We start from the raw sequence: 25,000 nt of genomic DNA on the forward strand, positions 1-25,000 counted from the left end.
CTGAGGAGCTGACTATAAGCCTACAATACTGCACCTTCCAGACAAGAGTTTTATATACTTCTGCTGTTGAACATTGAGGTATGTGAATGTTTATTGTAGGCCTATATGCTATAACATGTATTTATGTTCTACAATATGCCTAGATGCAACCGGTCTCCTTTTCATCTAGTCAGTATAGGTGCTACCAGAGCCAATGCTGGGGGTTATGCTGTTGCCTATAGAATATTCAAATTATGGTTATGGACTATATGGCAACCATATGGCCATTGAACTCTGACAGCTGCCAGAGGTCAAGTAGATGACGAGAAAGAAGATGAACGTCTCTCTCCCCTTCACCTCTCCCTTTCTTGTTTTAGCCACATGTGTGGATTAGTGCGCGAAAGTGTGTGTGTGTGTGTGTGTGTGTGTGTGTGTGTGTGTGTGTGTGTGTGTGTGTGTGTGTGTGTGTGTGTGTGTGCGTGTGTGTGTGTGTGTGTGTGTGTGTGTGTGTGTGTGTGTGTGTGCGCGTGTGTGTACGCGCGTGTGTGTGTGTGCGTGTGTGCGTGCGTGTGCGTGCGTGCGTGCGTTCGCCTCAGCAGAGGAGCCTACGTCCGTGTATGATGTATGCAGTTCGGCCAGTCCCCCCCCGTCTTTGTCCCTCCTCTATAGTGAGATCCAACGGGGTGCTATCAATCTACTCGCGTCGCGCATCCTGCTTCAAACCAGGATGAGAGCCGCCACAACAACCTTCACTTCACTTTCACACTCATTTAACCCTTGAATCAGACCCGCGCCGGACAGTGCCCGATCCAATGCTTTGCCTTCCTGAGATGCGATACCGCTCCAGAATTTACCGGAGAATATCATCCGTCGTCGTCGCTCCCCGCTGAAAGAGAGCAGCATGCCCGACACGGGGGTGGCAGCCGCGGCGGCCAGTGCCGCAAGTAATGCCGACGGCGCCGAGAGCTCCTCTCGGCACAGACACCGTCCGCAGGGCGAGGGAGAAAAGCCTGAGATGGGCGCTGCTGCTCCGGGGCAACAAACGTCCTCCGGTGGCAACGGTGTATTAGGTGAGTCTGCCTTTCCGATGGCCGATATATGGCGTAAACGCCGGAGACTGCTGAGAGCGACTCAGCAACGTACACAGGGCTGCAGGTGAATGTGATGCACGCCTCACACCCGCTCCCCGCACCGTCCTTTTGTCTCCCGAACAGCTTTTTTGACACACTAGGCTATATTTAATGATGTCATCCAGGGATTTCATTTACCGTCCGTTGTCTAGCCTAACTGGGTAGCCTTGACTTAAACTAATTGGCAGACCTTGGCCAGGCTACCTCCACTGTTAAAAACATTAAACTCAAATTTGAATAGCCATATGTCACTGGATGGCAGGTGCATGTATTGTCCTTTTCAGTGACGGAGGATTTAAGGCCATTCAAGCTTTTGATGCGCTCCCCCCTTAAAAGAACGGACACGCTGCTTCATATAGCTGATTTGAATTGGCTCTAGTCTAGTGAAATCATAGCGACCTCTTTGTAAAATTTAAATTGCATGTTATTTTTGGAATATCCCACGTTATTAGTTGAGGGAGTGTATGAGCAGCGCCTCATGCAGCTGCCTGCCATATAGGATTGTTTTCCCATGTCTGGGGCCGCAAAGCCAGCCTCTGATCCCCACGAGTTGTGCTGCAGAGTGATGCAGTACTACAGTATATGAGGCTGAGCAGTGGGTTGCCGGGGGATGAGGGCTCGATTCCAGAATCCAGAGCAGGTGAAAGTAATCTATCTGAGAATGCTGCTGGAGCAAAGCAAGCATCATATATTGTTAGTCTATATTATGTAATAACAGTTATACCACAATGGGCTTAAGCGTGTAGCCAAAGTTTGTTTGATGAAACCCTATTGCAGAAGTGAGGGAATGAGAAAGCACATGTTTTACAGATCAATAATGAAAAATAAAACATAACTCAACTCAATTAAAAATAAACATAACTCAACTGTGTCCTGCACAGGATCATGCAGTCACTAAGACAAAAGCCTACATTGTCTATACACATTGCAAAAACTTTAAACTGCACGTTGACAAAAAGTGAATTGTAGCATCTGAGCCTGTTCTGCATTTTCTGCATCTTCATCATTCTTAATTTCTTTCCATGGATCAGGATGGGTTGGTCATGAGGAATTCACTGGGATTATATCATATAACTGTCCTCACATGTGTTAGTGTCAGTCAGACAGCAAGGCAGGGTGCAATTTCTTGCTGAGATTTTAGTTCCAGTCTGGAAGGATTGGCTTGGATGTTTGATCATCTGCAGGCTCCCACCATATTTTCCTAATCCCTTCACAGTATGACTTTGATCCTCTCAGCCATCTTCGCTTGTAGCTTCAGACATTAGTTCTTCTTCATTTCAAAGATTAATTAAGCAGCCATAATTGGAACGAGCAATGTAAAGGTCTGCAACTATCTGAGGTTAGTGCTGATACTGTGTTGTACAGTAGTTCTGAAATCAGGCCGTGTGTGTGTGTGTGTGTGTGTGTGTGTGTGTGTGTGTGTGTGTGTGTGTGTGTGGTGTGGGTGTGGGTGTGTGTGTGTGCACAGGCGCGTGCATGCAAGTGTGTGTGTGTGTGTGTGTGTGTGTGTGTGTGTGTGTGTGTGTGTGTGTGTGTGTGTGTGTGTGATTATGCTGTGTTCCACTAGCATGAGTTGAGTTGAGCATCAACAACAGTGTCACTGTAGTGTACTGTTAACTATAGTTAAGAGTAACTTCTTCTTTTAGTCACATGCAGTGATCAATCATTATGGAGTGTCAGTAAAGGCTGCTGTGACATAAGCCCTTCAGAAGTCAGTGTCCAGTTACATTCCTGGAGCATGTGGAAGATTGGCACACTAATCTAAAATCCTGAGAATGTACTTGGATCTGTCAGTTAAATGAACTCTGAAGTTTTTGCTATGTAATTACATTGGGCCTGCTGCTGCTGATGTAGCCTAGCTGTGCATTGCAAATGCTGTATGTGCTTGTCCATAGAAAATATCTTTCAGTGACAGTGGAGAGAGACAGGAAACACAGGGACAGAGTAGGGGAGTGATATGAAGCAAATTGTATCTGGCCGGCCGGGAGTCGAACCGGTGACTCACTGTCAGTTATTAGAGCCCATGTGGTACTACTTGGCTACCGGGTCACCCAAAATCCTCAGTGTTTAACCCTGAGAGTGTAAAAGTAAGATGATATCTGTTACAGCCCAGTGTGGTTGGTGTTTTTAAATGATCTTATACATTAGATACTGTAGTTAAACAGAACTCTTTTGAGTTCCACAAGATGGAGCAAATATGAAACTGTCTAAAGCTAGCTCTTTCTTTTGCCACTCTGGGCTTTTTCCTCAAAGTTGCACAGGGTCAATTCTGTTCTGAGACAGTGGTCTGAGGAATCCATACTTAAAACATGTTAGACCAGGTTTCTATGATTCATGGTATTAAAAAAGGCACTTTACATTGTGCAAAATGCATGAGTGAAATGTATTAAGCAGGGACCTGTCAGGACTGAGTGCCCCTCTCTCCTTTCTGAGTGAGTAGAATTCTTCTGGTTGGTTTAAAATAAATACAGCACAGTGTAAAGCCATGCAGCAAGGTAGGTAAGGTTTGAGTGGCGACTGGCTAAGTTTTCAAACTGAACCTACTGCTGTAAACAGCAGGGCTCTTCTCCCCAGCAGCAGTTGCACACAGAGCCAATGAACTTAACTCATAGATGAAGGGGTGATGAATATTCTGCAGCAATGATATATTGACATAAGTGTGTGTGGTGTCTAATGACTTTGAACCTAATGGCTGTCTGTCTGTGCCTCTCGGTGTTGGGTGAAATCACCCCTCAGCTATACACTATTCTCTCTCTCTCTCTCTCTCTCTCTCTCTCTCTCTCTCTCTCTCTCTCTCATTGCATGTTAAATGGAGATTTCCTTTCCTCCCATTCATATCCCATTCCAGACCTGCATTAGCAATACAGGAAAATTGTCTATGCGCAGGGTGACCTTGCTGCCGGTAATAAGATACGTAGTTGATGATGTAGTTGTCAGATTGTAACATATTTCCAATACTCTTAATGCCTCCCCCATTGTTGGGCGTTCCCTTTCGTGTTAATGTTACCTGGAAGGGTCAAACACGATACAGTACAGTATGTGAGACAGAATTTTATAAGAGAGACGACAAAAAAATATCAACCCATCAACCTAACAACAAAATGTACAAGGCTAGGGCTAGGATATGGGCACTTATGCCCATGCCTGAAATGGCATTTTTATAGTTGAACATACATGGTTGGACCTCCCATGTATAATTACCCTAGAGCCATTACAAAGAGATCATTTGCAAATGTCCTTGATGATACCCATGCATCACTCTCCCGGTCCCGACTTGCAATGTGCTTGTCCCAGATTCCCAAGGGTTTTTCTTTTAGAGAGTTTAATCATATTGACCGTCTCTTTTCTAGCCAATGGAATTATGAATCCTCATTCATGCCCTCTGGAATTTAATAGACTTTATAAACCATGAAGATTATCACACATTGTAAGCAGGGAATGGTAATGCCATACCCCAGAGCTTACTGCACACTGAGTAGAGGGAAACTGCTGCTAGTACTGATACAGGTCTGCTCTGCTGCCTTGTGCTCGATATGGGATGGAAACAAACTACTGCATGTAGAAGAAACCCTGTCAATGTCTTTAGAATGTCTTTCTCTGTGGTTATAGCTAGGGTCAATACCAAGCCTTTTCCTGCCGGCAACTGATATTGCATTGCTTGGGGAAACGATATGCATTCAGTCACCCTGTCCTTTATCCTCACTAGGTTGGGATTTAATTTTGTAGTTGCTAAGCAAAGCTAAGAGAAGTGCAATGACCATGGTGAGGAATGCTTCTCGTCTCAGCCAGTATGTAGTCCTTCATCAGTCCCTCTTTACTTTCTGGCGAAGAATAACAAGTTCTGAATGTATAGGCTAAAATCAACACGTCAAAACAAACATGTCAGTGTGTTTAAGTACCATTGTTTCACCTATATGCATTTAACAGTGGCAGGGTGTTGATTATTTATTACAGACATTTCATATCCAATTCACACACTTGTGAGAAAACAACGCAGCTGGGGCTCTGTCTATCTTCCATCTACAGAACATTCAGCACTACGAGTGCATGCTCCATATCTAGGTCAATTCACTTCACACACTGTGGGTAAACCATCTAAACAAGAAACTTAGCCTTTATTATGTCAGCATCACATTATAACAATTTAGCACCAGGTACAATAATGAAGTAAGCAACACAACTGCAAAGCAAAGCAACTGGGTGTTGATTATTATTAGAAGAGTTCCATAATTTATTTGGACCCCTCCCCCAAAAGTCCCATCTGTCCTGACCCATTATCCATAATTTATAAATTATAGATAATTATTATGGACTTATGGTTCTTCGTTTTGTTTTAGACCGTGCACCTTGAACCTTGAGTCTTTGTGATTTTTCATTCGTGGTTGTTTTCATTCAATTAATGTAAATTGTTTTAAAGATTATGCTTTTATTACAACTCATATGTAAACCACTAGACAGACATTTCCCCTGCTCATTACTGTGCATAGGTAATGTAATTGCAGTGACTGTGTACTTAAGCATCAGTAGCCAGAACGTTTCTAGCTGCCAGCCCAGTATGAGAGAAATATGTGCAAACATTGTCACCACTGCTGCTACAACTCCATCCATGATCTTTCCCATCAGACTTCTTCACTCTCTTTTGTTTTAACTAATTTCCTCTAGTGCTATCCCATTTAGTATTGTTTTTTAAAATCGTTATTATGTTTGTCTCGAAGAAGGAGAACAACAGTCTTTCATTACTTTCTCCCCTCCTTTTTAGCCTTAACTTAGCTTCTAGCTTCTTCTTACATTATTTTTCTTCAGTAAGTATATTCCATTTCAGTCAGCAGGAGTTGGACTTGCTTCGAGGATACAGTATACGCATATATAGAGTAGAAAACAAAATCTGTCCGCATTAGCCTCACTCTATCCTGAAGGACCATGAGAGTGTAACCTACATCTCTGCATGAAATAATACAGTACTTTCTGTTCCAGCTGATACACATTTACATACTGTTACTGTAGAGCCTGTTGTTACTGATGACTGATGATGAGCTCCTGTGAGGACCTGTCCTTTCAGACTCTCTCCTTGATTTGGTTCATTCTACCCTCTCTCTTTCAGTCTGTTGTCTTGCTTGTTGTGAAGACAAGGGAAATTCTCATAAGTTTGGTCCCACACTATCACTTTCCCCCTTGAGAAATTTTTCCCCTTCTCTTCTGTTCTCAATCAGACTGTTTTCTTGCCGCAGCAGTCTGTTTAAGACACCGAAGGAGACAGAAAGAATAGGGGTCCTAGGAGAACATTCTGTTCCAGCTACTGCATTTACACATAGTCAATGTTGACGGATGATGAAAGCCCACAACTCTAGCAATTACAGGCAAAGTTTTGTCACTTTCCTTTTCCACATGTTTTATTTTAATGTAGGCCTACTGTACAGTACTGCCTCAGGCTGGGCGATATGGAAAAATCTAATATCACTATATCGATATTGTGGGGAATGGAGATTAGACACTAGTAAAAATAAAGTCATGTCCCCAACACTGGCATGGTCAGAAACAGCAATATTTCTAAAGTAATAGTGGACAGTGGACACCTCTCATGCTTACATCATTGTCTTTAGTCCTATATAATTTACCATACGACCTAAAATAACAGATTTCTGTATTCACTTGAACATCTCTTATTTTCTCTTAACGATACGGGGGTACAACAAAGTACAAATTAGACAGGCAAACAAGAACATTGTACAGTATATATATATATATATATATAATATAAATGTAAATGCACCATTTACAGTGTTTCTTGTTTTTCTGACATTTTCCATTCACTCAGAGCTCTGAGAGTCCCAGAGCGTTGCACATGACGGTTGAACAAATTGGCTGTCAGACACGTCACCTTTTCTCTCGTACAACTATTTACATGTGAACTATTTCCAGTGATTGTCTTTCCAGTGATTGTCTCTCTTCTGATCCTTGTTGACTGAGGCAGGAAAGTCAAGGCCTGTTTACGTTAAGTCAGTGCACATCCCTTTTGAAAAGAAGCCGTAATATGGAGAATTATATATGCTGATAATTCTCTTGAATAAAATTCAGTTGGTCAGGGTTAGTTTAATGTGAAATGAAAACCTTAAATGGGCATTTCACCACTGGAAGAAACTGCAGTCACTCAATGTTATTAGTATTTGTAGTAGATAACAGTAACACAAATTAAAATTTTCACCCTATGGCCATTGGCCAGAAGAATAATGAAGTCTGTGTGTTTGACTAGGGTTTGACTGGATTGCTGAATTCCTACAATGCCCATAATGCTTTAGTGCACTTCCCCTCCTTGTGGAGAGGGAGGAGGCTGCATGGAGGTGTGACTTTGTAGTCCAGGAAGGAAGTTAGTCGAGTAATACAATCACATATACATCAGAAGATCAGGAAAATAAAAACAAAAGGATACATCACCTCGGGATACATCACTGAGGATACGTCCCAGGTGCATCCATGCGATGCATTTCTTTGTTATAATTAGCATTTTACCATTTATAATATTTGTGTTAGTTGTCCAGTGTTTTTTAATTTCACCTCCATTTGTATACTATATATCTTCTCTGTTGAAGTCTGTTATTTGATGTTATTGACATGCTGTATTCATGTAAATCCAACATCTCCCGCTCACACAAATTGGGGATTTCCCACTGACCAATGGAGATCAGCTCTACTCTGCTACACTTACAGTATGTGCTATTCTTCCATGTCGCCATCAAGGCCTTTTCAAAGACAAGAGAAATCAAAGCCACATGATCACTGATGCTGGATGTCTTCCTCTGCTTGTCATTGAGCAGACAGGAAGTGGATGCCAATGTGTAGTAATATACATCAGAGTGAGCCCCCTGGCTATTGATCTGGCTTAGTGCCTCCTGTGTTTCCTGTCCAGGAATAGCTTAGCGCAGTGGTTCTCAACCTGTGGGCCGCTGCTATTGTGGGCCCCCAAATGATTTAGAAAAAAAAAAGTTTTCTTTAAAATCTTGTTTGCATTGTGATAAATAGGAACTTTAAGTATACTGATCCAGATCAGAACACCATCCTTCCATTAATTATTAAAATAACACGCTCTGAAAATGCACATGGCCCTCCCATCTGACCACGTCAGAATAAAATCACACCTGTGTGAAGTGTGAATACACACCAGTGCAACTGTAGTGTGTGGGGGTCCCCGGGGGCAACATCCAGACCCCCATGAACGCGCCCAGGGGGCTGGCCTGGTTCCGGCGAGCTTTCCCGCGTCCGAAACGGTCGAGAAATGACAGAGTTACCGCGTGGGGGTCCACGGGGGACCCCCGGAACATCCGGACCCCCAGGAACATGGTCAGGTGGCCGGTCTGGTTCCAGCGAGCCTTTCCACGTAGGAAATGGTCGAGAAATGACAGAGTTCTGAGTTATCATGTTGCAGCTTTCCGTGCTCATCCGTGCTAGGACGCGTAGACATCCATCCATCCATCCATACATACATACATACATACATACATCATACATACATACATACATACATACATACATACATACATACATACATACATACATACATACATACATACATACATACATACATACATACATACATACATACATACATACATACATAGGGACACACATAGCTGCGTAATGGAGCGGAGGCACCGCTCAAAATTTGGTTTGGTGTGGGAGTCCGTTTTCAGTGAGTGAAGAGTGATATTCTTTGTGTACCAAATCAGGACATTATAAAATAATGACAGGCCCCAGAAAACCTCTCAATGCTTTCTTCTTTTGTTTAATATTTTGCAATTTTACTCCAGTTTCTGTATTGTATTGTATTGTACACATTTGTAAATGGAAAACAAAACTTAAATCTCATTAAATGGCTCGTTTTCAACTGCTTAACTCTGACTAGTGCCTCAGTAATCTTGACCCCTTCCTTAAAGCCCCCAGATGACCACGCGTGGTTGTGCATTGATGATAAGAGTAATCCATGCCTTTGTTCTGTGTGCTCATTAGAAAAACACTTTGTGCGCCCAGAGATTCAGCAGTTCAGTTTGACGGTGCCTGCTGCCCGACAAGCAGGTCTGTTTGGCACACAAAAGCAGGCATTCATTAGATTGCATTCATGACCACTCACTTATTCATAATCCCCCTCCCCATAATATCCAATGCAGCCATTTAGTTAACCAGTCTAAACAAGATCAGTGAGATCGAAAGTTTTAATTTAAATACTTAAACCCTCTAGACTTAGTAAACTCTACCTGAGTTGGCTTTCTACTTGGACGGCATCGGCATCTACTCTACACCATCTACTCTACACCAAAAAAATGGTACAATGCTTGTGTTGCGAACTTGCAACACACTGTGAGCTTGTGGCTAATGTTTTCCCCCAAAACATGGATGTTGGGGTTCAAGTGGTCAACTCTCTTTAATTTAACTATCATATTTTGCTGCTTGAAGGTTATCATGTAAGCAGTTCAACACTGCAGTTCCTTCATCTTTGTAACCTGGCCGAATAATAGACTGCATTGTCTGTCTTTTCACTGTAGCTGGCATCTTATCCACAGCTCTGAAAGGCAGTGACACACACACACACACACACACACACACACACACACACACACACACACACACACACACACACACACACACACACACACACACACACACACACCACTGAGATAGGTCAACCCAGTTAACACAGCTAGCCTTGAATGAACCTCAAACTTTACCTATTTGGCAGAGAGAAGGAAAGAGGGGGATTACATTAAGTGAAGAAGTGAGAACACAAGAACAAAGTCATGTAAGGAAGAAGTTGAATAAACTTGTCACCAAAATATTCCAAATGCAAGTATTTGTGTCTCTCCCTTCCTGCACTGTCTCACATGGTCCTTCCCTTGGCTCTCAGCACCAGTGTCACGTGTGATCATTGTTAAGTCGTAGCAAAGGACGTGTCCCCATTATCCTCTCTGTGTGCGTTAATGAGGGAAATGGACTTGAGATATCCACCAGCACTGACATCTTCATCCCATTCATCAGAGTGGGAGAGCTTGTGCGTCAAACCACCCTGACGCAGATAGACAATCTAGTCTCAATCTGCATTACGTCACTTAGGACAGCCTCTCATCTCAGCAGCTATTAATGTCAGAATGAGCTCCTGCTGTACCAAAAGGAGAAACTCATTTAGGTTCTTTTGGAGGGTTCCATTGCCTCTGTATTGGATTTTATATGCATAGATCATATCTGCATGTAATAATGGTTGAGGAAAAAAAGAAAGGCAGTTTGATTAGCCACTTAATTAAACCCCAGTCGTTGCTGAGCGAAATCCGTCAGGGTTCTATGCTAGTGTTTTTCTGTTTTCGCTTACATTAAATATCCATTGAAATAGCCAGTCGACAAGCTCACAATGTGTCGCAAAGCAAAATGGAAGTACTAATTTAGACAACTAGTCTTTAGCCGTTTGAATATATGAACACCAAATTATGTACATTGAGTGTAATGCGATTTAATAGATCATATTATTGATGTATGTATTTTGAGGTGTAATCAGTCTGGTGTCAGAGGCACTTGCCTATCAGGCAAGTAGTAGGCCTACAGGAAAGGTGCAAAGTGTGGTTGGGTCGAAGGCATATATGCCTTCGGAAATATAGGACCTCCCACTGATTTAGCTAGCCAATTTCAATGTCAATGCCCTGTGATCATGTGTAAGAAATTAGGAGGGGATTTATCCCTCAAAAATCATGTTTTGATTCTGTTGATTCAACCACCCTCGACATGTGATTAAAAATTGGGGCGGATTGGACATTCCGTTCGTGATCTGTTTTTTTTTTGTCAAATAGGCCCCTCCCACTAACTTTGGAAGCCGATTACGGCCGAACGATACGGACTATCAAAATTCTGCCTGTGGTGTTTTCATCGGATAGGTCCAGAGATAATGTGTACTGATTTTTGTGAGGACAAAATCTGTAGGTGCAAAAAGTGTGTTTTGAAGAAAATTCTAAATGGCGGAAAATCTATCCTGACGCAAATGGGTACCTATATGGGGAGATGCGTCATGGCCCAAGGAATCCAGGGAAAGAGAAATGTTGATTTTATGAGCTACGGTTCAAGAGTTATAAGGCAAAATGTAAAGTGGGCTGTTATAGCACCACCATGAGGCCGACTGATTATTTATTACATTAATCTTAATAATTATTATGAACCTACGGTTTCTGAAAGAAAAGTACTTGATTGTGAGTTTTCGCATGTTCCCATATAAGTCGACGGGAAATTTTAATTCACTAATAAATCTAATTAACAGCGTTACATTTGTTACATTGAAAAAAGGGCCTCGTTAAGACCTCCATAATATAATGGTCAATGCCTGTGTGAAAATTCAGAGCGATTGGTGCAGCCAGTGAGAAACAGCAACAGTGTTTCAGACATTCTATCTATCTATCTATCTATCTATCTATCTATCTATCTATCTATCTATCTATCTATTAGATCGCATGCGTGTGCGTATACGAGGAGATTTGGGATATTCGATGACCTCACATGGGTGCCACCGGAGGCTAGCCATGGATGCTAAAAACAGCTAATGAACGGCAAATAAAACAGTATTAATTCTGGATTAAATTACATGAAAGAAACCAGAGATTTCTCGGGTTGGCAAAGGAGGGTTTAAGCAATAAACCAGAGAAATCGCGGGTTCGGCATAGATTGGGTTAATGAGCGCGTTTCCATTGGGGTCCAATCATGCAGAAGAGAAAAGCATATAATAACAGCAGCTGCGTTAAAATGCAATCTAAAATGACTATAACGTTTAAAAAGGCAGCAGCGTTTATGGTAATGTGCAGCCAGGAGGAAATCATGTAGAAGAGAAAGGCATATAATAACAGCACTAACAGCAGTGCATTAAAATGCGACATAAATGCACGCTAATATGTTAAAAGCAGCACTGTGGGGCCAGCGCACCTGTCACACAAGACGACCGTGGCCACGCCTCTGTACACTTTTGCGGTGCGAACTATAAGCAAGCCCCTACGACATACTAGTGTCATGTCCAGGGGGTTTACTTACTTGTACATCAAGCTGCCTTACGTTAAGAAATAGGAGATAGGCTTCTGCCCTATGGGTTTAAAATGACTGTTCAGCTGTCTATCGTTCTGTCTGTCAGTGATCTCATACTGTCAGTGTCTAGTAAATATTTGTGTCCAGGCCGTGGCTCATTGAGTGTGTTTACTTTAAAACCTAATATTGCAACACTCAAGTGTCATTGATATTTTCTTAACACCCCAACTTTAAATGTCAATTCTTCTTGAAATGCTTGGCAGTTGGCACTGCTTGTACTGAACAGAAACACTAGGCATGCCCTTTCTAAAAGCCCCTTAAAATGTATGTGTACAGGCATGAGTCTGTTTTCAGTGATCTTTCAGTTATCTTTCTTTGAATATAAGAATAGAATAGAAGAATAGACTTTATTTGCCTTTAATATTTGACTTTATTTTAGTGTATAGGACATTTTGGAGCTCAGCTCCCAGGGTCAGCATTAAAAGATACAGAAAATACAGGCAAGACAGAGAAAAACATACAATCCTAGTCATCCTACATAGTACGGTACATACCCTACCCTACCCTACATACGGTACATACCCTACCCTACCCTACATACGGTACCTACCCTACCCTACATACGTATATCCTGCCATACTCTGGCATGCAGGAACATTTGAATAAATATGTACTTCATAAGTTCATAGTCTATAGTTTTGAGTACCAAATCAAGACATTATTATAAAATAATAACCTAATGTCTCAATACTTTCTTCTTTTGTTTAATATTTTGCACTTTAACTCTGAATTTCTTTATTGTTTTGCAGTTCACATTTGTAAATAGTGTCTAATGTCAGAACTTAAATCTCATGTGACAGTAGCAGTCCCAGTGTGCGTGCGTGTCTGTTCAGCTGTCTATCATTCTGTCTGTCAGTGATCTTATACTGTCAGCAAATATTTGTGTCCAAGCTCATTGAGTGTGTTTATTTGACTCTTGGCACTTTATTACTTAGTTAATGATGCTAAGTCTTTACTCATAATAGCCTACACCTTATTTTTGTATTAGCCTACATATTGTTATTTCTGTCGGTCGGTGGTGGATCATACTACTTGCTACACCAACATTTCACAGACGTATGAACGTGATCTATTTGGGACAGAGCAAGCACATTTTGGACGTTTCCGAGCGCACGCTACAATTCAAGAATGCATGACCTTTTACAACCCCGCCCTCCCTCGCCTTGGTCAGTTTGAGGGCTGGCATAGGCCATGCCCACATGAACACCACAGTGACACAATGACGTGTGTGTCTGTGTGTGTGTGTGTGTGTGTGTGTGTGTGTGTGTGTGTGTGTGTGTGTGTGTGTGTGTGTGTGTGTGTGTGTGTGTGTGTGTGTGCGCATGTGTGCATGCGTGCGTGCGTGTGCAGTAATAAAACAGAGTGCAACAAGGGGAGAGCGAGATTGAAATGGGGGGTAACTGCTGGGATTTTTCATATCAGCTAAAACAGATCTGTGTGCACAGCTGCCTGAGGAAAAGAAAGAGACGATAAAGTGTGTGTGTGTGTGTGTGTGTGTGTGTGTGTGTGTGTGTGTGTGTGTGTGTGTGTGTGTGTGTGTGTGTGTGTGTGTGTGTTGTGTGTGCACATGCACGTGCATGTGTGTGTGCATGTGCATCTCTACAAAAATGCATAATGCTTACACACGTATAGTACAGTATGTGTGATTCTTATAGTGTGGTTTGGGACTAGGGGATGGCCATTGCGACAAGCAATAAAACACGTCAGGGAGTGTTTGGGAGAGAGTGGGGAGGAGGAGGGAGGAGGTGGAGACAGAGAAAGACAAGGAAAACGAGGAACTGACTGGAAATGTTTGTGTCAAGGCACATGCAGGGAAGGCCTTGCATCCTGCAGATTTTACTCGGATCCACAGTAGTTTCACTTAGTATGCATCACACAAGCACACGTCCTTCCTGCATGGCGTCATAGTTTAGGGTGCACATTTCACCTCCATCATACAGTTGTAGTGCATATTAATAATAGTAACTATGCACATTGTATGTATAATTACAAAAAAATATGATATAGACTAAATGATAGGCTTAAAATGGAAAAAATAACACGATGGGAACTATGCACAAAAACGAATTTCACCCACCTTTTTACTTGTAAAACTGTGATGTGACAATAAAGATGATTGGTGATTGATTCTGATTCTGAATGTGTGTGTTTGTGTTTGCTTGTTTGGGCCTGTTTGTGCCTGTGTTTGATTGTGTCCCTCCCCGCTCAAAGTCCACACTATTGATCCATAATATATAAATGATAGATAAGGGTTCAGGACAACAAGGCCTTTTCGTGGAGGGGTCAGTCTGAAATTTGGACTTAGACTGTTTTTCGTCTGTGGTACTCAATTGAGGAAATCATGTTTGAACCTGATTAGATCCTCTAGTCTATACTATCCCACTTAAAGATGTCTGGCTGTCAGCTCACAATAGTTACACCTTATCCTAGTCCCTAGTCTGCCAGGTAAACTATCATTTCCTGGCAGAAACAGATGACATACAGTAAAGACAAATACATCTAGGGTAACTGCAAAAATGTGATTTGTTATGTTATGTAAAATGATAAATGAGTCGGGTCCTAAAATGGCACATTACAGTTAATTAGTTAGGCTATATATAGCTTTTTGTTTGTTTGATTATTTGCTAGGTACTGTATACAGTATATGACTTGTCCTCTGAAAATGCCCGCTGATTCAGCACATTGTTCAGTTTCTTCACATGACATGATTTACAGTGACATCATGTAAAGCTCTTACACCTCACGCTCTGAATATAGATAGATTGACGGGAAGCTCTGATGTTATGGAATTACAAACTAGTACAGTTTACAGTGTTTTTACCAGTCGCTGGCCTACAGTACATTACAGCATGTGGCTGTTCCCTATGTCATGGGATGGGACTGGGTTAGCCTATAATATATGGTAGGCCAGGCTCAGCAATTAACAAAAATATATATCAAAACTGCCATTAGGACCAATGAAAAAGGGGTTGTTTGTGGATATGACAAACAAGAATGGCGGAACGCAAGGAAGACTGATGAACAGCTGGGGCCTGATGGTCAACAAAATATATACAGTAAAGGTTTTCCAAGAATGTGTTCACTGTAATTGTCGATAATCAGCTTACAAATGAAGTAGTCCTACTCAAAAGACTTTCAAGATGACATGATATGAAATAGTCCATTTCAAATAATGCATAAACATTCAGTGAAAACATTCTGCAAGGGAACATTTACAGCACACAAGAAAAAGATTGTTATTGTTAAAGTTATTCCGGATGTTGACATTGCCTTTAGAATCTGCCGGCACTGAAAAACACATCTGGGGAGCATTCATTTTTGAAACTCTACTTGATCAAAAACGAAATGAGTTATCGGACTTGCATGCCTTTAGGAAGTGATGATTTATTAAGTAACTGGAATTCAGACTTCTCAGCTTGAAAAGCAAGAAGAGCTTCGGCAGGCTATTCTTTAATACATGAAAACTAAATTTTAATGTCTAATGCTGATCAAAAAAATGAAGGTCTCCCCATTCATTGACAGGACAATTCACCAGAAGTAGCGTTTTGTGTTCAATGATTCTAACATGGAGTTTGAAGTTGAATAGGAGGTGGAACCCTGAAACCCTGAAAACTCTATCAGTAATCCTCATTCTGTATAGCTTAGTCCTGACCTGTACTGTATATCAATGGTTCTCAAACATTTTCATGTGAAGGACCCTCAAATTAATATGTATTTGATTTTGAACCCCATACACGGAAGTTGTGTGGGTGTACCAAGTTGTTAAAACGACGTCCGTATATATATAGACTTGGGAAAAAAGAGTTAAACCATGATGAAATTTGGAAATGTTGGTTGTCTATGGTGTGGTATACAAAAATGGCCATAACTTAATAGAAAAAACAGTGGCTCCCCGGCTAATTGTTTCAGAGGACATACTGTATGGACAGTACACTAATAAGAAATGTAATATAAATAACTGCAAAATATAAATTCCACTAAAATCATTGTCATATTATCTGGACTTTACCAACCAAGTGTAGCCTATTTATTAACAGCTTCAACAAAATATCTATAAGCCACTAAGCCAGAGAGGGTCGCTTGAAAAAGATCTATGGCTTTGATGCTATGTAGGCATATTATGCAGAAACATAATTGCTTTAATGCATGTAATTGTAACATGCTGAGGGTGTTGCCTTGACTGTGATCTTCCTTGGTGCCCACCTATCCTGTTACCAATAGTTGTTGTCTGCTGCTGAAGCTGTATAAAAATGACTTTAATACAAATGGTGTCTTTAATTGAAGAATTGTTGAAGTAAATTATAATTGTGGCAGTCTCAGGATTCTCTGCTCGGGAGCCTATGTGAGTGAGAGAGACAGTCAGACAGACAGACAGACAGACAGACAGACAGACAGACAGACAGACAGACAGACAGACAGACAGACAGACAGACAGACAGACAGACAGACAGACTTTGTATGTTGTTCATGTCCTTAGCAATGAATACACGACTCATTAGAATGCCTGTCATGATCATGCTAAGAGACCTTGCCACTGCCTGCTGTTTCTCATCCCAGACGCAGCGAGGCAACTGGACACACTTCAGCATTTGGGAGTACATGTCAAGATTAAAGAGTCAAACATCCTTATTTCCTTTTACTATTCGGTCTGTTGTGATGTTTGAAAACGTCCTTCAGAAAGGGCGAGCGGCATGGAACCAGACAGGGATGGCGCAAGCTCTTTGTAAGTACTGCACAGAGGATACGTGATGGATCATCTAAAAAATAAGTGCTTGCTCCTAGTCAAACCAGTTTAAGGGGAATAGTTGTAGCACCTACATGAGTTGTTTTGTCATGACAGAAAATCTCTAATCTCATACAAAGAAAAGTCAAGTGAATTTCCTGAAAAGGTCGATGTCAGCATTGATTTTAAAAGGAGGGGAAGTCTATTGGCAGTGTTCAAGCCAAATATTTCAAACGTCTGTTACGTATGTACCGTTAAGACTATCTGTTCTCTGTAAAAGACCCACTGTGCTGTTAGTGTGAATCTCTATCCTCTTGGGACATGTTATGGGACATTGTATTTGTACTAGAATCTTGTGCGTCTGTGGCGTGCTCACGTCTAACGCCATGAGGCCCGTGTTGTTGTTTCTCTGTGAATATAGTGTTACTGACCGTGTTGTTTCCGTGTTGTTCCAACTTCCGTGTTGTTCCAACTTCCGTGTTGTTCCAACTTCCGTGTTGTTCCAACTTCCGTGTTGTTGTTTTTTCTTCCGTGAATAAGAGAGTGAGATAATCCAAGTGTGTCAGTGGTATTGTTGTTTCAGTGCAGTTGTGGGAACTTTTGGCCGTGTTGGGTACCTTTCCCTTGTTCGATGCGATAAAACAAAATCACACCCGTGTGAACTAAGTGGTGCAACTCCGTCTGGGGGTCTCCGGGGGGTCCCTGGAACTTCCAGACCCACAGGATGTTGGCCCGGTTCCGGCGAGCCGCCCTGCATCCAAAACAACACTCTCTCACAACAGTATGGTATTCTCTCTCTCACTCCCTCCCTCCCTACACTCTCTCTCTCTCTCTCTCTCTCTCTGTTTCTAGCTCAACATTGCCAATTTTGCACCTGGTACCCTAAACAGACATACATACATTGGGACGGACATTGCTGTTTCTTGAAGTGGTTGCACCACTTAAAAAAGAAAAGGGCTCACTTTCACTTTCAACACCGAGCTAGAGAACTGCAAAAGCTGCTTGTAGGAAAGCCAGTGATTGTGATTGGCCAGTAGTCGCACACCCACCCAGCTGGGTTGAAGACCCAGAGGTAACGTCAGTGACGTATGACGGCCAGAAAGCACAGGCGTGAACGGCACTTCCACATACGCAGTGTGCGGAGGAATTCTCACGGTCTATGACTTGGCCACCTGAACTGGTGCACAAAATTGTGCGCTTTGTGGGCGTGGAATTCTCTCAATTATAAAATAGATTTGAAAGGTATGTGGAGCTTGTCTGTCCTGATGAAGGTCTAATGACAGAAACGTCGACTTAATAAAAGAGCAACATTTTTGGCTCCGACAGTGTGCAGGTCCTCTTCTTTGTTTTACAAAGATATCCTTTTTTTTCAGAATCAAACCATGGAGGAGATATGAGTTCCTAAAAGGACTATGGTGGTGACCGTGTGTGTGTGTGCTCGTGCGGAGATGCACACACGGCTAACCACCGATGCTGTCAAAAGGGATTGTCACCAATATCTTCAATCTAAGTGAAGTTATATATTCCCTAGTGTTCCCTACCGTATAGAGGTAAAGTATTAGCCACCGCACTTGGGCGCTCGAACGGGCACTCCAACGAACACAATTGGCAGTGTGTGTGGGATTATCCCTGCCGATGCACTAGCTACAGTGCAGGCTATGAAGACAAAGGTCTTCTCACTATCCCCGCTACTAAGCTGCGAACCAAAGGAGATCGAGCTTACGCATTTGTTGCACCTACGCTGTGGAATGACTTACTACTCTACTTGAGAAATGCTGTGTCTGTTGGGAACTTTAAGAAGCTGTTAAAAACTCATTTGTACCGCAAACATTTTGGTTTGCTTTAGTGATTATTTCTATTTTTTGTTGATTTCTATGTACTGTTCTGTTTCTGTTTTGATCTATTTCTAGGTACTGTTTTTGCTGCTCTGTTTCTTATTTCATCGTTGGTTTATCTCTGATTGTGATGTTCTTGTTTTATTCCTATTATTTTATTGTACAGCACCTTGTAACAACTGATTTGAAAGGCGCTAATTACCTTACCTTACCTTACCTTAACTACTCCTACTGCATTCGATCTGCAAAGAATACTGTAGATGTGTAATAGTTCAGTCAGACAACTCACAAATAGATTTACCAACATTTATTATAGAAATTAATATACATGTGCATGAGATATATTTAATATCTTGGCGTTCGGCTCTGCTACATTTTCTCCCTGCTCAGCAAATTAAACACCATCATTAACATTAAGAGCAGGGAGATAGATATACAATAACAACCCCCCATGGGGAACAACGAATAGCAGATCCCACTGGTGGTGCTGGGGAGGCGGTGGGAGTAAACAGGCGCATACCAACAGTCCAAGGACAAATGACAGCAGGAGGATGACAGCTTAAGTAACCCGGCAATTGGTCAGCTGACTGCCACGTCATTGTAGGCAGATGAGTTTGTATGGAACAGTGTAGTACCAGTGTAATACGCATGAATGCGCCAATGAGCATAGCACGAACATGCTCGAGTATATCTGACTGAACTAACTCCGCAAGCTACGTATGATATGTTATACCTGCCGTTCTTGCACTTTTTTACTTATTAAAATCGTATTCTTATTTGGTATGTTTTTGTTAGCATTGTCTTTGCGGAATATGTCCTACAAACATTTACCTGTATAACTGAGAATAAAACCCTCTTGGTTCATGATTCCTACTGGTTGGTCGCGGCACCTGTTCAATGGGAAGGGGAACTGGGGAAGATGACATGAACCTCACCCATGTTGTGCGCTCCTGTTGAAACTCCTCACTGTCAGGTGAAAAGCAGCAGCTGGCAGCTCCACGTGGTGTAGTTGTCGACACCTTCCCCAGGCCAACAGTGGAGGTTGGCAACTTGGTAGTTACAGGGACCCATGGCAATATTATATTATATATCGTTGCTTTAAAGTGAAAATGTTGCATGACCAAAACTGTTCCTTTATAGTATTTAAGTAGTAAAAGTATTTAATGTGAAAATAGCCAATCTAAAAACTCACAACGTCGCAACACTTATATGATGCTGCAGGGCATTCATTTCCGAAAATCATCAAAAGCCCGACAGCATCTCTCTCTCTCTCTCTCTCTCTCTCTCTCTCTCTCTCTATATATATATATATATATATATATATATATATATATATATTCCTTTTCCATTATGATGGCTGTGATACTGAACGTGCATGTGTGCGTGTTCTCTAGAACGTGGTCCATTTCTCTGGAGTCTCTGAAGACCATGGGTTTGTTCTGGGACAGTGTTCTGTCCTTCCAGTACTACAGTATTCAGGACCTGTTTAACCACTTTAACCCTGGTGTCCCAATTTTGGGCAAATATATATTTTTAACTTGTAATTCGGCTATTTTTGAACTAATTTAGAATGTATGTGTGTGTGCGTGCGTGCGTGCGTGCGTGCGTGCGTGCGTGCGTGCGTGCGTGTGTGTGCGTGTGTGTGTGTGTGTGGGGGTGTAAATTATGAAGTTGTTAATCACACTGTTCTCTCACACTGAAGGAAACTTTCACTTTCTAAACTATTGACCTTATTCAGGGTGACCAGGTTGTAATGTGACATAACCGAAGGCTTACCCGGGAGGCTATTTCTGGCTTGGTGTTTGATGTGGCATTAGGAATAGGACGTCATGTGTATTTCATTACATTATTTCATTTCATGGCCAGGCACTGGGCAGGTATATTGGCCATTATGTGTGCCAGCGTCACCACGATTAAACTCACAGCGCAGCACCAACATAAAAGTGTGGTGTTCCATGCGCACATGCGTGCCGTGCATGTGGTCATGCACACAATGTTGACAGTATGTCACCACTAGTGCCAGGACAGAGTTAAGTCCAGTTTTGGACTCTCATGTTGCACGGTGGGGGTGTGTGACATTTAAATCTGTCTAGTCTGTGTTGGTGTGAGTGCCCATGTCTGTGTGTTATAAGTATTCTACTTCACTGGATATATTAGTGATCGACTGTTTTCTCTTTCTGTCTGTCTGTCTGTGTCTCAGATAAATTGTTTGGGAAGCGGCTGCTACAGGCTGGAAGACACATCATGTCCCATAAGTCTTGGATGAAATCGGTGCCCACAGAAAACTGTGATATCCTCATGACCTTCGCAGGTAACACACACACACACACACACACACACACACACACACACACACACACACACACACACACACACACACACACACACACACACACACACACACACACACACACACACACACACACACACACACACACACACACACACACACACACACACACACACACACAGAAAAAAGAAATAATAATGTTTGATCAACTGCATCAACCAGAAGCAGAAAGTACTAGTCCTACATAGCAGTAGCAGTCGGTGGTGCTGAATGGGACCTCTGGTTATGATGATGGAGTCATGCCACATTATTAAAAATAACCTATGAACCCTAGCTTCCCTATTCTGGGCATGTCATAATAAGTGAGGCGAACGTCAGTTTCTATTTGTTTGCTATTTTGTATTTAGTGCAGAGGGATAACATATAGGGGGTCTAGTATGGCCGCCTGGGGGACTCCTGGTATTAACACACTGCAGGTTACTGCAGTAAATGCCAGCACAAGTTGGGGAAAATCTAAGTGGAGAAAATAAATGACAAACTCTATTCCCTATCCTCAACCATTACATAATAAAAGTAGGTTTTATTGCAGCACTTAACCTCCAGTTCCTGTGGAACTGCCCTGTAGTATCTATGGTAGTAAAATACTGCAGCTCCAACGCATGATCAGTGTAAATATATATATTTTTTTGTTTGTTTCCTGTTTCAGAAACCATAGACGACCACACGTTGCTATGGCTACTGAACCACATACGGCTGGGCATCCCAGAGCTCATCATCCAAATCCGACATCACAAGCACACGCGTGTCTACGCATTCTTCGTCACGGCGACATATGAGAAGTAAGGAATCCGCCCGGAGATGGGCGGGTTGGGGGGGTGTAATGCATCATACACAGGCTGGCTATTGTTAGCAACTCTCAACTCTGGAGCATGTGCTACATTCGAGACAGCACGTTACCCTGCATGTTAGCGGATCAGGAGCACGATATATTGCCAATACAAGGTTCATACAAGGACTTTGCTTTGTGTTGTCGTGACAACCCAGTATTAAACAATGAACGCAGGACTACCAACATAGCACATAGAGCCTACCGCTATTCATGAATCCAGAAGCTCCATCCTACTGCTCTATTACTCTTGTGAAGGAGACTAACCTTGTAGACTAGTATTGTAGCAATTCCGAACGTAATATTTGCTTATCCAAAACTGAAAACGATCCTGCAGTTTTATGTTCTCTTTTAGTATAGCATAGTAGGCCTACAGGCAAGTTATGGTATCTTCTGCTTTACCGGCATTGAGACCGCCATTGTAAAGATCGGCTAATATTAGCATTAGCTCACGCTGTTTACCTTTCGCCGGAAGCGCTAACATGTCGGGAGCAATGCGATAGAAAATCACAAATCACATCCGAACCTCGGATGGATGACGATTACCAAGCACAGCGCTCTTAGTTTCAGAAATATGAGGCATAGAAGATCCTACTTTGAACGGAGGTCTATGGGGGCCGTGTGCAATAATCCTGGTGTTGGTCTTGTTTTGGTGAATGTTCCGGTCATTTGTTGGGGGTCTGGGGGCCACTCATTAAAAATAAATTAATCAACAAAATTCATGTAATTTGTATCATTTTTGTATGTAGTATCACTACGCCAGCATGTGATACTGGCATGTGAAAATTGTGCTATATGGTAGAAATAGATCAACAATACAAATTACGCTAGTTTTGTGGAGTAATGTATTTTTAAGGAGTGGCCCCCAGTGCGCCCCACCAAATGACCGGAATTACTTAACCCTTGGACTGCCACCCCAATAGCAGCTTTTCAGTGCATTCTTCCAGCTCTATTCATGATTTTAATTCATCATTTGAATGCCAATAGAAAATTCCGTGATATACACAATATATCTCATTTTAACGGGGCAAGCATATAGTATTAGACACCCAGTCCTGATGGTGGCGGTAACTTCACCATTATGCCGATTTTGACTGAATTGAACGAATCTGGCCGTCGTTATTTCCGGTTAAACTGCTGTCAACATGCGCTATCTTTCTGTGTGTCACAGTGATCTGTCCCCGGTCCTATGCGATCGTTTTTTATTTTCATATTTAAGTCAAATTAAGCTCTAATCAAGCCCCGAATATGGCATTTTGAGCAGCTATGCACATAAAGACAGCGTGCATGCGTGCGCGAGCGTGCACACAAGGATTTTGGCCGGTTTTAGGTGAACAACATCGGCCGTTAACAAAAAATGCTAAAAGTTGCTAAATAATTTAAAACAAAGCCCCCGATTATAGGGAATAAAACAATTACGTCAATCCTGTCAACGGGAGGTCTGGATTAATTAATTCACTACGTCAAAACCGTTAACGGTAGTAAAAGGGTTTTAATATTCACCAAAAACAGACCACAACTCCCACCACGGGACTCAATTAATACCTTTGCAACCACTATATTAATGGCAAGTATTTCCTACAGCTTTACGTCCAAAAATCTGAACTAGCCCTTTAAGTGGTTAACACCAATTCCTCGCCTGTGGCTGTTATAATGTGGATTGTTTGAGGGTCTAACAGAAGGTTAGAGCCAGGCAGTGTTACTCTATTCACTTGGATTATACTGTTCCAAAGTGGGCTCTAACATGATCGGTTCCCTCTCTTTGTAATTTCCCTGGAGATTTGAGGATGAACTCAGGGTCAATGTGATGCTAATGTAGACAGTAGAGAGTATGAATGCACAAGAATACAATTGGGGGTGTGAGACTGAGAGTGGAGGAGATAGGGACATGAGAGTGGTATGGAGGAACTCATCGTTCCACAATGTATTTCAATCTGTTGTTTGCTGTTGTCCACTACTTTGCTGACAGTTCATTTTTCAAAGACTCGAAATAAAAGTAAAAAACCTATGTGGCGAATGTGGTGAATGGAATGGGAATAAAAAAGTAGATCTGGGTGGGTGGAAGGGACAGAGGGAGGGAGGGAGAGAAGAGGGAGAAGGTTTTAAATGAAATGCTTAAGGCAGATGGCTGTGTGAAGTCTGTCCTAGTAAACACAGACACACACACGCACGCACGCACGCACGCACACACGCACGCACAGACACACACACACACACACCTCTCCAGGTAGAAAGGCTGACCTATATTCTCTGTGCGATAACCCAGAAAGTAGGCAGAAAGTGTCATTATCTCTAATTCACCTTGAACAGTAATTTCCACCGCATATTGAAGCCAAGCATAAAATGTAGAGCAAGTTATACGTTGAGTGAATGTGTGAGAATAATGATGGACTGAGTGAAGGTCCAAGGTGCTTTACTAAGCTATTGTGTCAGTTGATAGTGATGGTGTATAGGTATACCGGTATATATGTTTAGTACTAGTGTGCTAATTGAAATACAATTGTCTTTATCTTTGGTATCAATTAAATTCAAAGAAGCTTTATTGGCATGAGAAAACATACGTTTACATTGCCAAAGCAAGTGTCAAATTTAATAAAAAACAGTTGAAAATGGGGAAGGTATATACAGTTGGAGTGGGTATACAGTATTGTGTAAACAGAGATATGTCACATTGCGTCATTATACACAGTACATGTTATACAGGGTATAATGTTTTTTTAAAAAATGTCACTTTGGGACAAATAGCAGCATTATTTTCGGGTGTACAAATAGAATCCTCAGATTTAAAGGGCCACTTCACCCCTTTTGCAACGAGAGCTTATTTTAATGATTTTTAGGACACAAGAAACACTTTCCTGGGGATTTGTATGCGTGTGATATGTTTTATTTTTTATTTTTATTTTTTTTAAATATTTTAGTTACACATTGTTGTATTTCTCATTGTTGTATGGGAGTTTTTTTATTGGTCATAGTTTCAAACTCACCTTGGGTGTGTGTAATCTGTGGGACGTATGTGTCTCTGATGTCTTGGCATAGTGGGCATGCAGGTGGTTAGAAAGT

General features: G+C 41.9%; 1 protein-coding gene across 3 annotated transcripts in view; it reads left to right on the forward strand.

The window, feature by feature from the left end:
- The first annotated feature begins 794 nt into the window (after positions 1 to 794).
- The window catches only part of ano8b (anoctamin 8b), a 43,019-nt gene continuing 18,813 nt past the window's right edge, over positions 795 to 25,000 (forward strand). For 2 of the 3 annotated variants that reach the window (XM_079505169.1, XM_079505171.1), the window contains exons 1-3: positions 795 to 1,049; positions 20,965 to 21,075; positions 21,761 to 21,893. In XM_079505169.1, coding sequence (XP_079361295.1) covers positions 881 to 1,049; positions 20,965 to 21,075; positions 21,761 to 21,893 — 413 coding nt within the window. In that variant the 5' untranslated portion in view covers positions 795 to 880. The remainder of the gene's footprint in view (positions 1,050 to 20,964; positions 21,076 to 21,760; positions 21,894 to 25,000) is intronic. The other variant, XM_079505170.1, reaches the window with a different exon arrangement.

Source organism: Electrona antarctica (genome assembly GCF_951216825.1).
Source record: "Electrona antarctica genome assembly, chromosome: 7".
NCBI classification, from domain to species: Eukaryota; Metazoa; Chordata; class Actinopteri; order Myctophiformes; family Myctophidae; genus Electrona; species Electrona antarctica.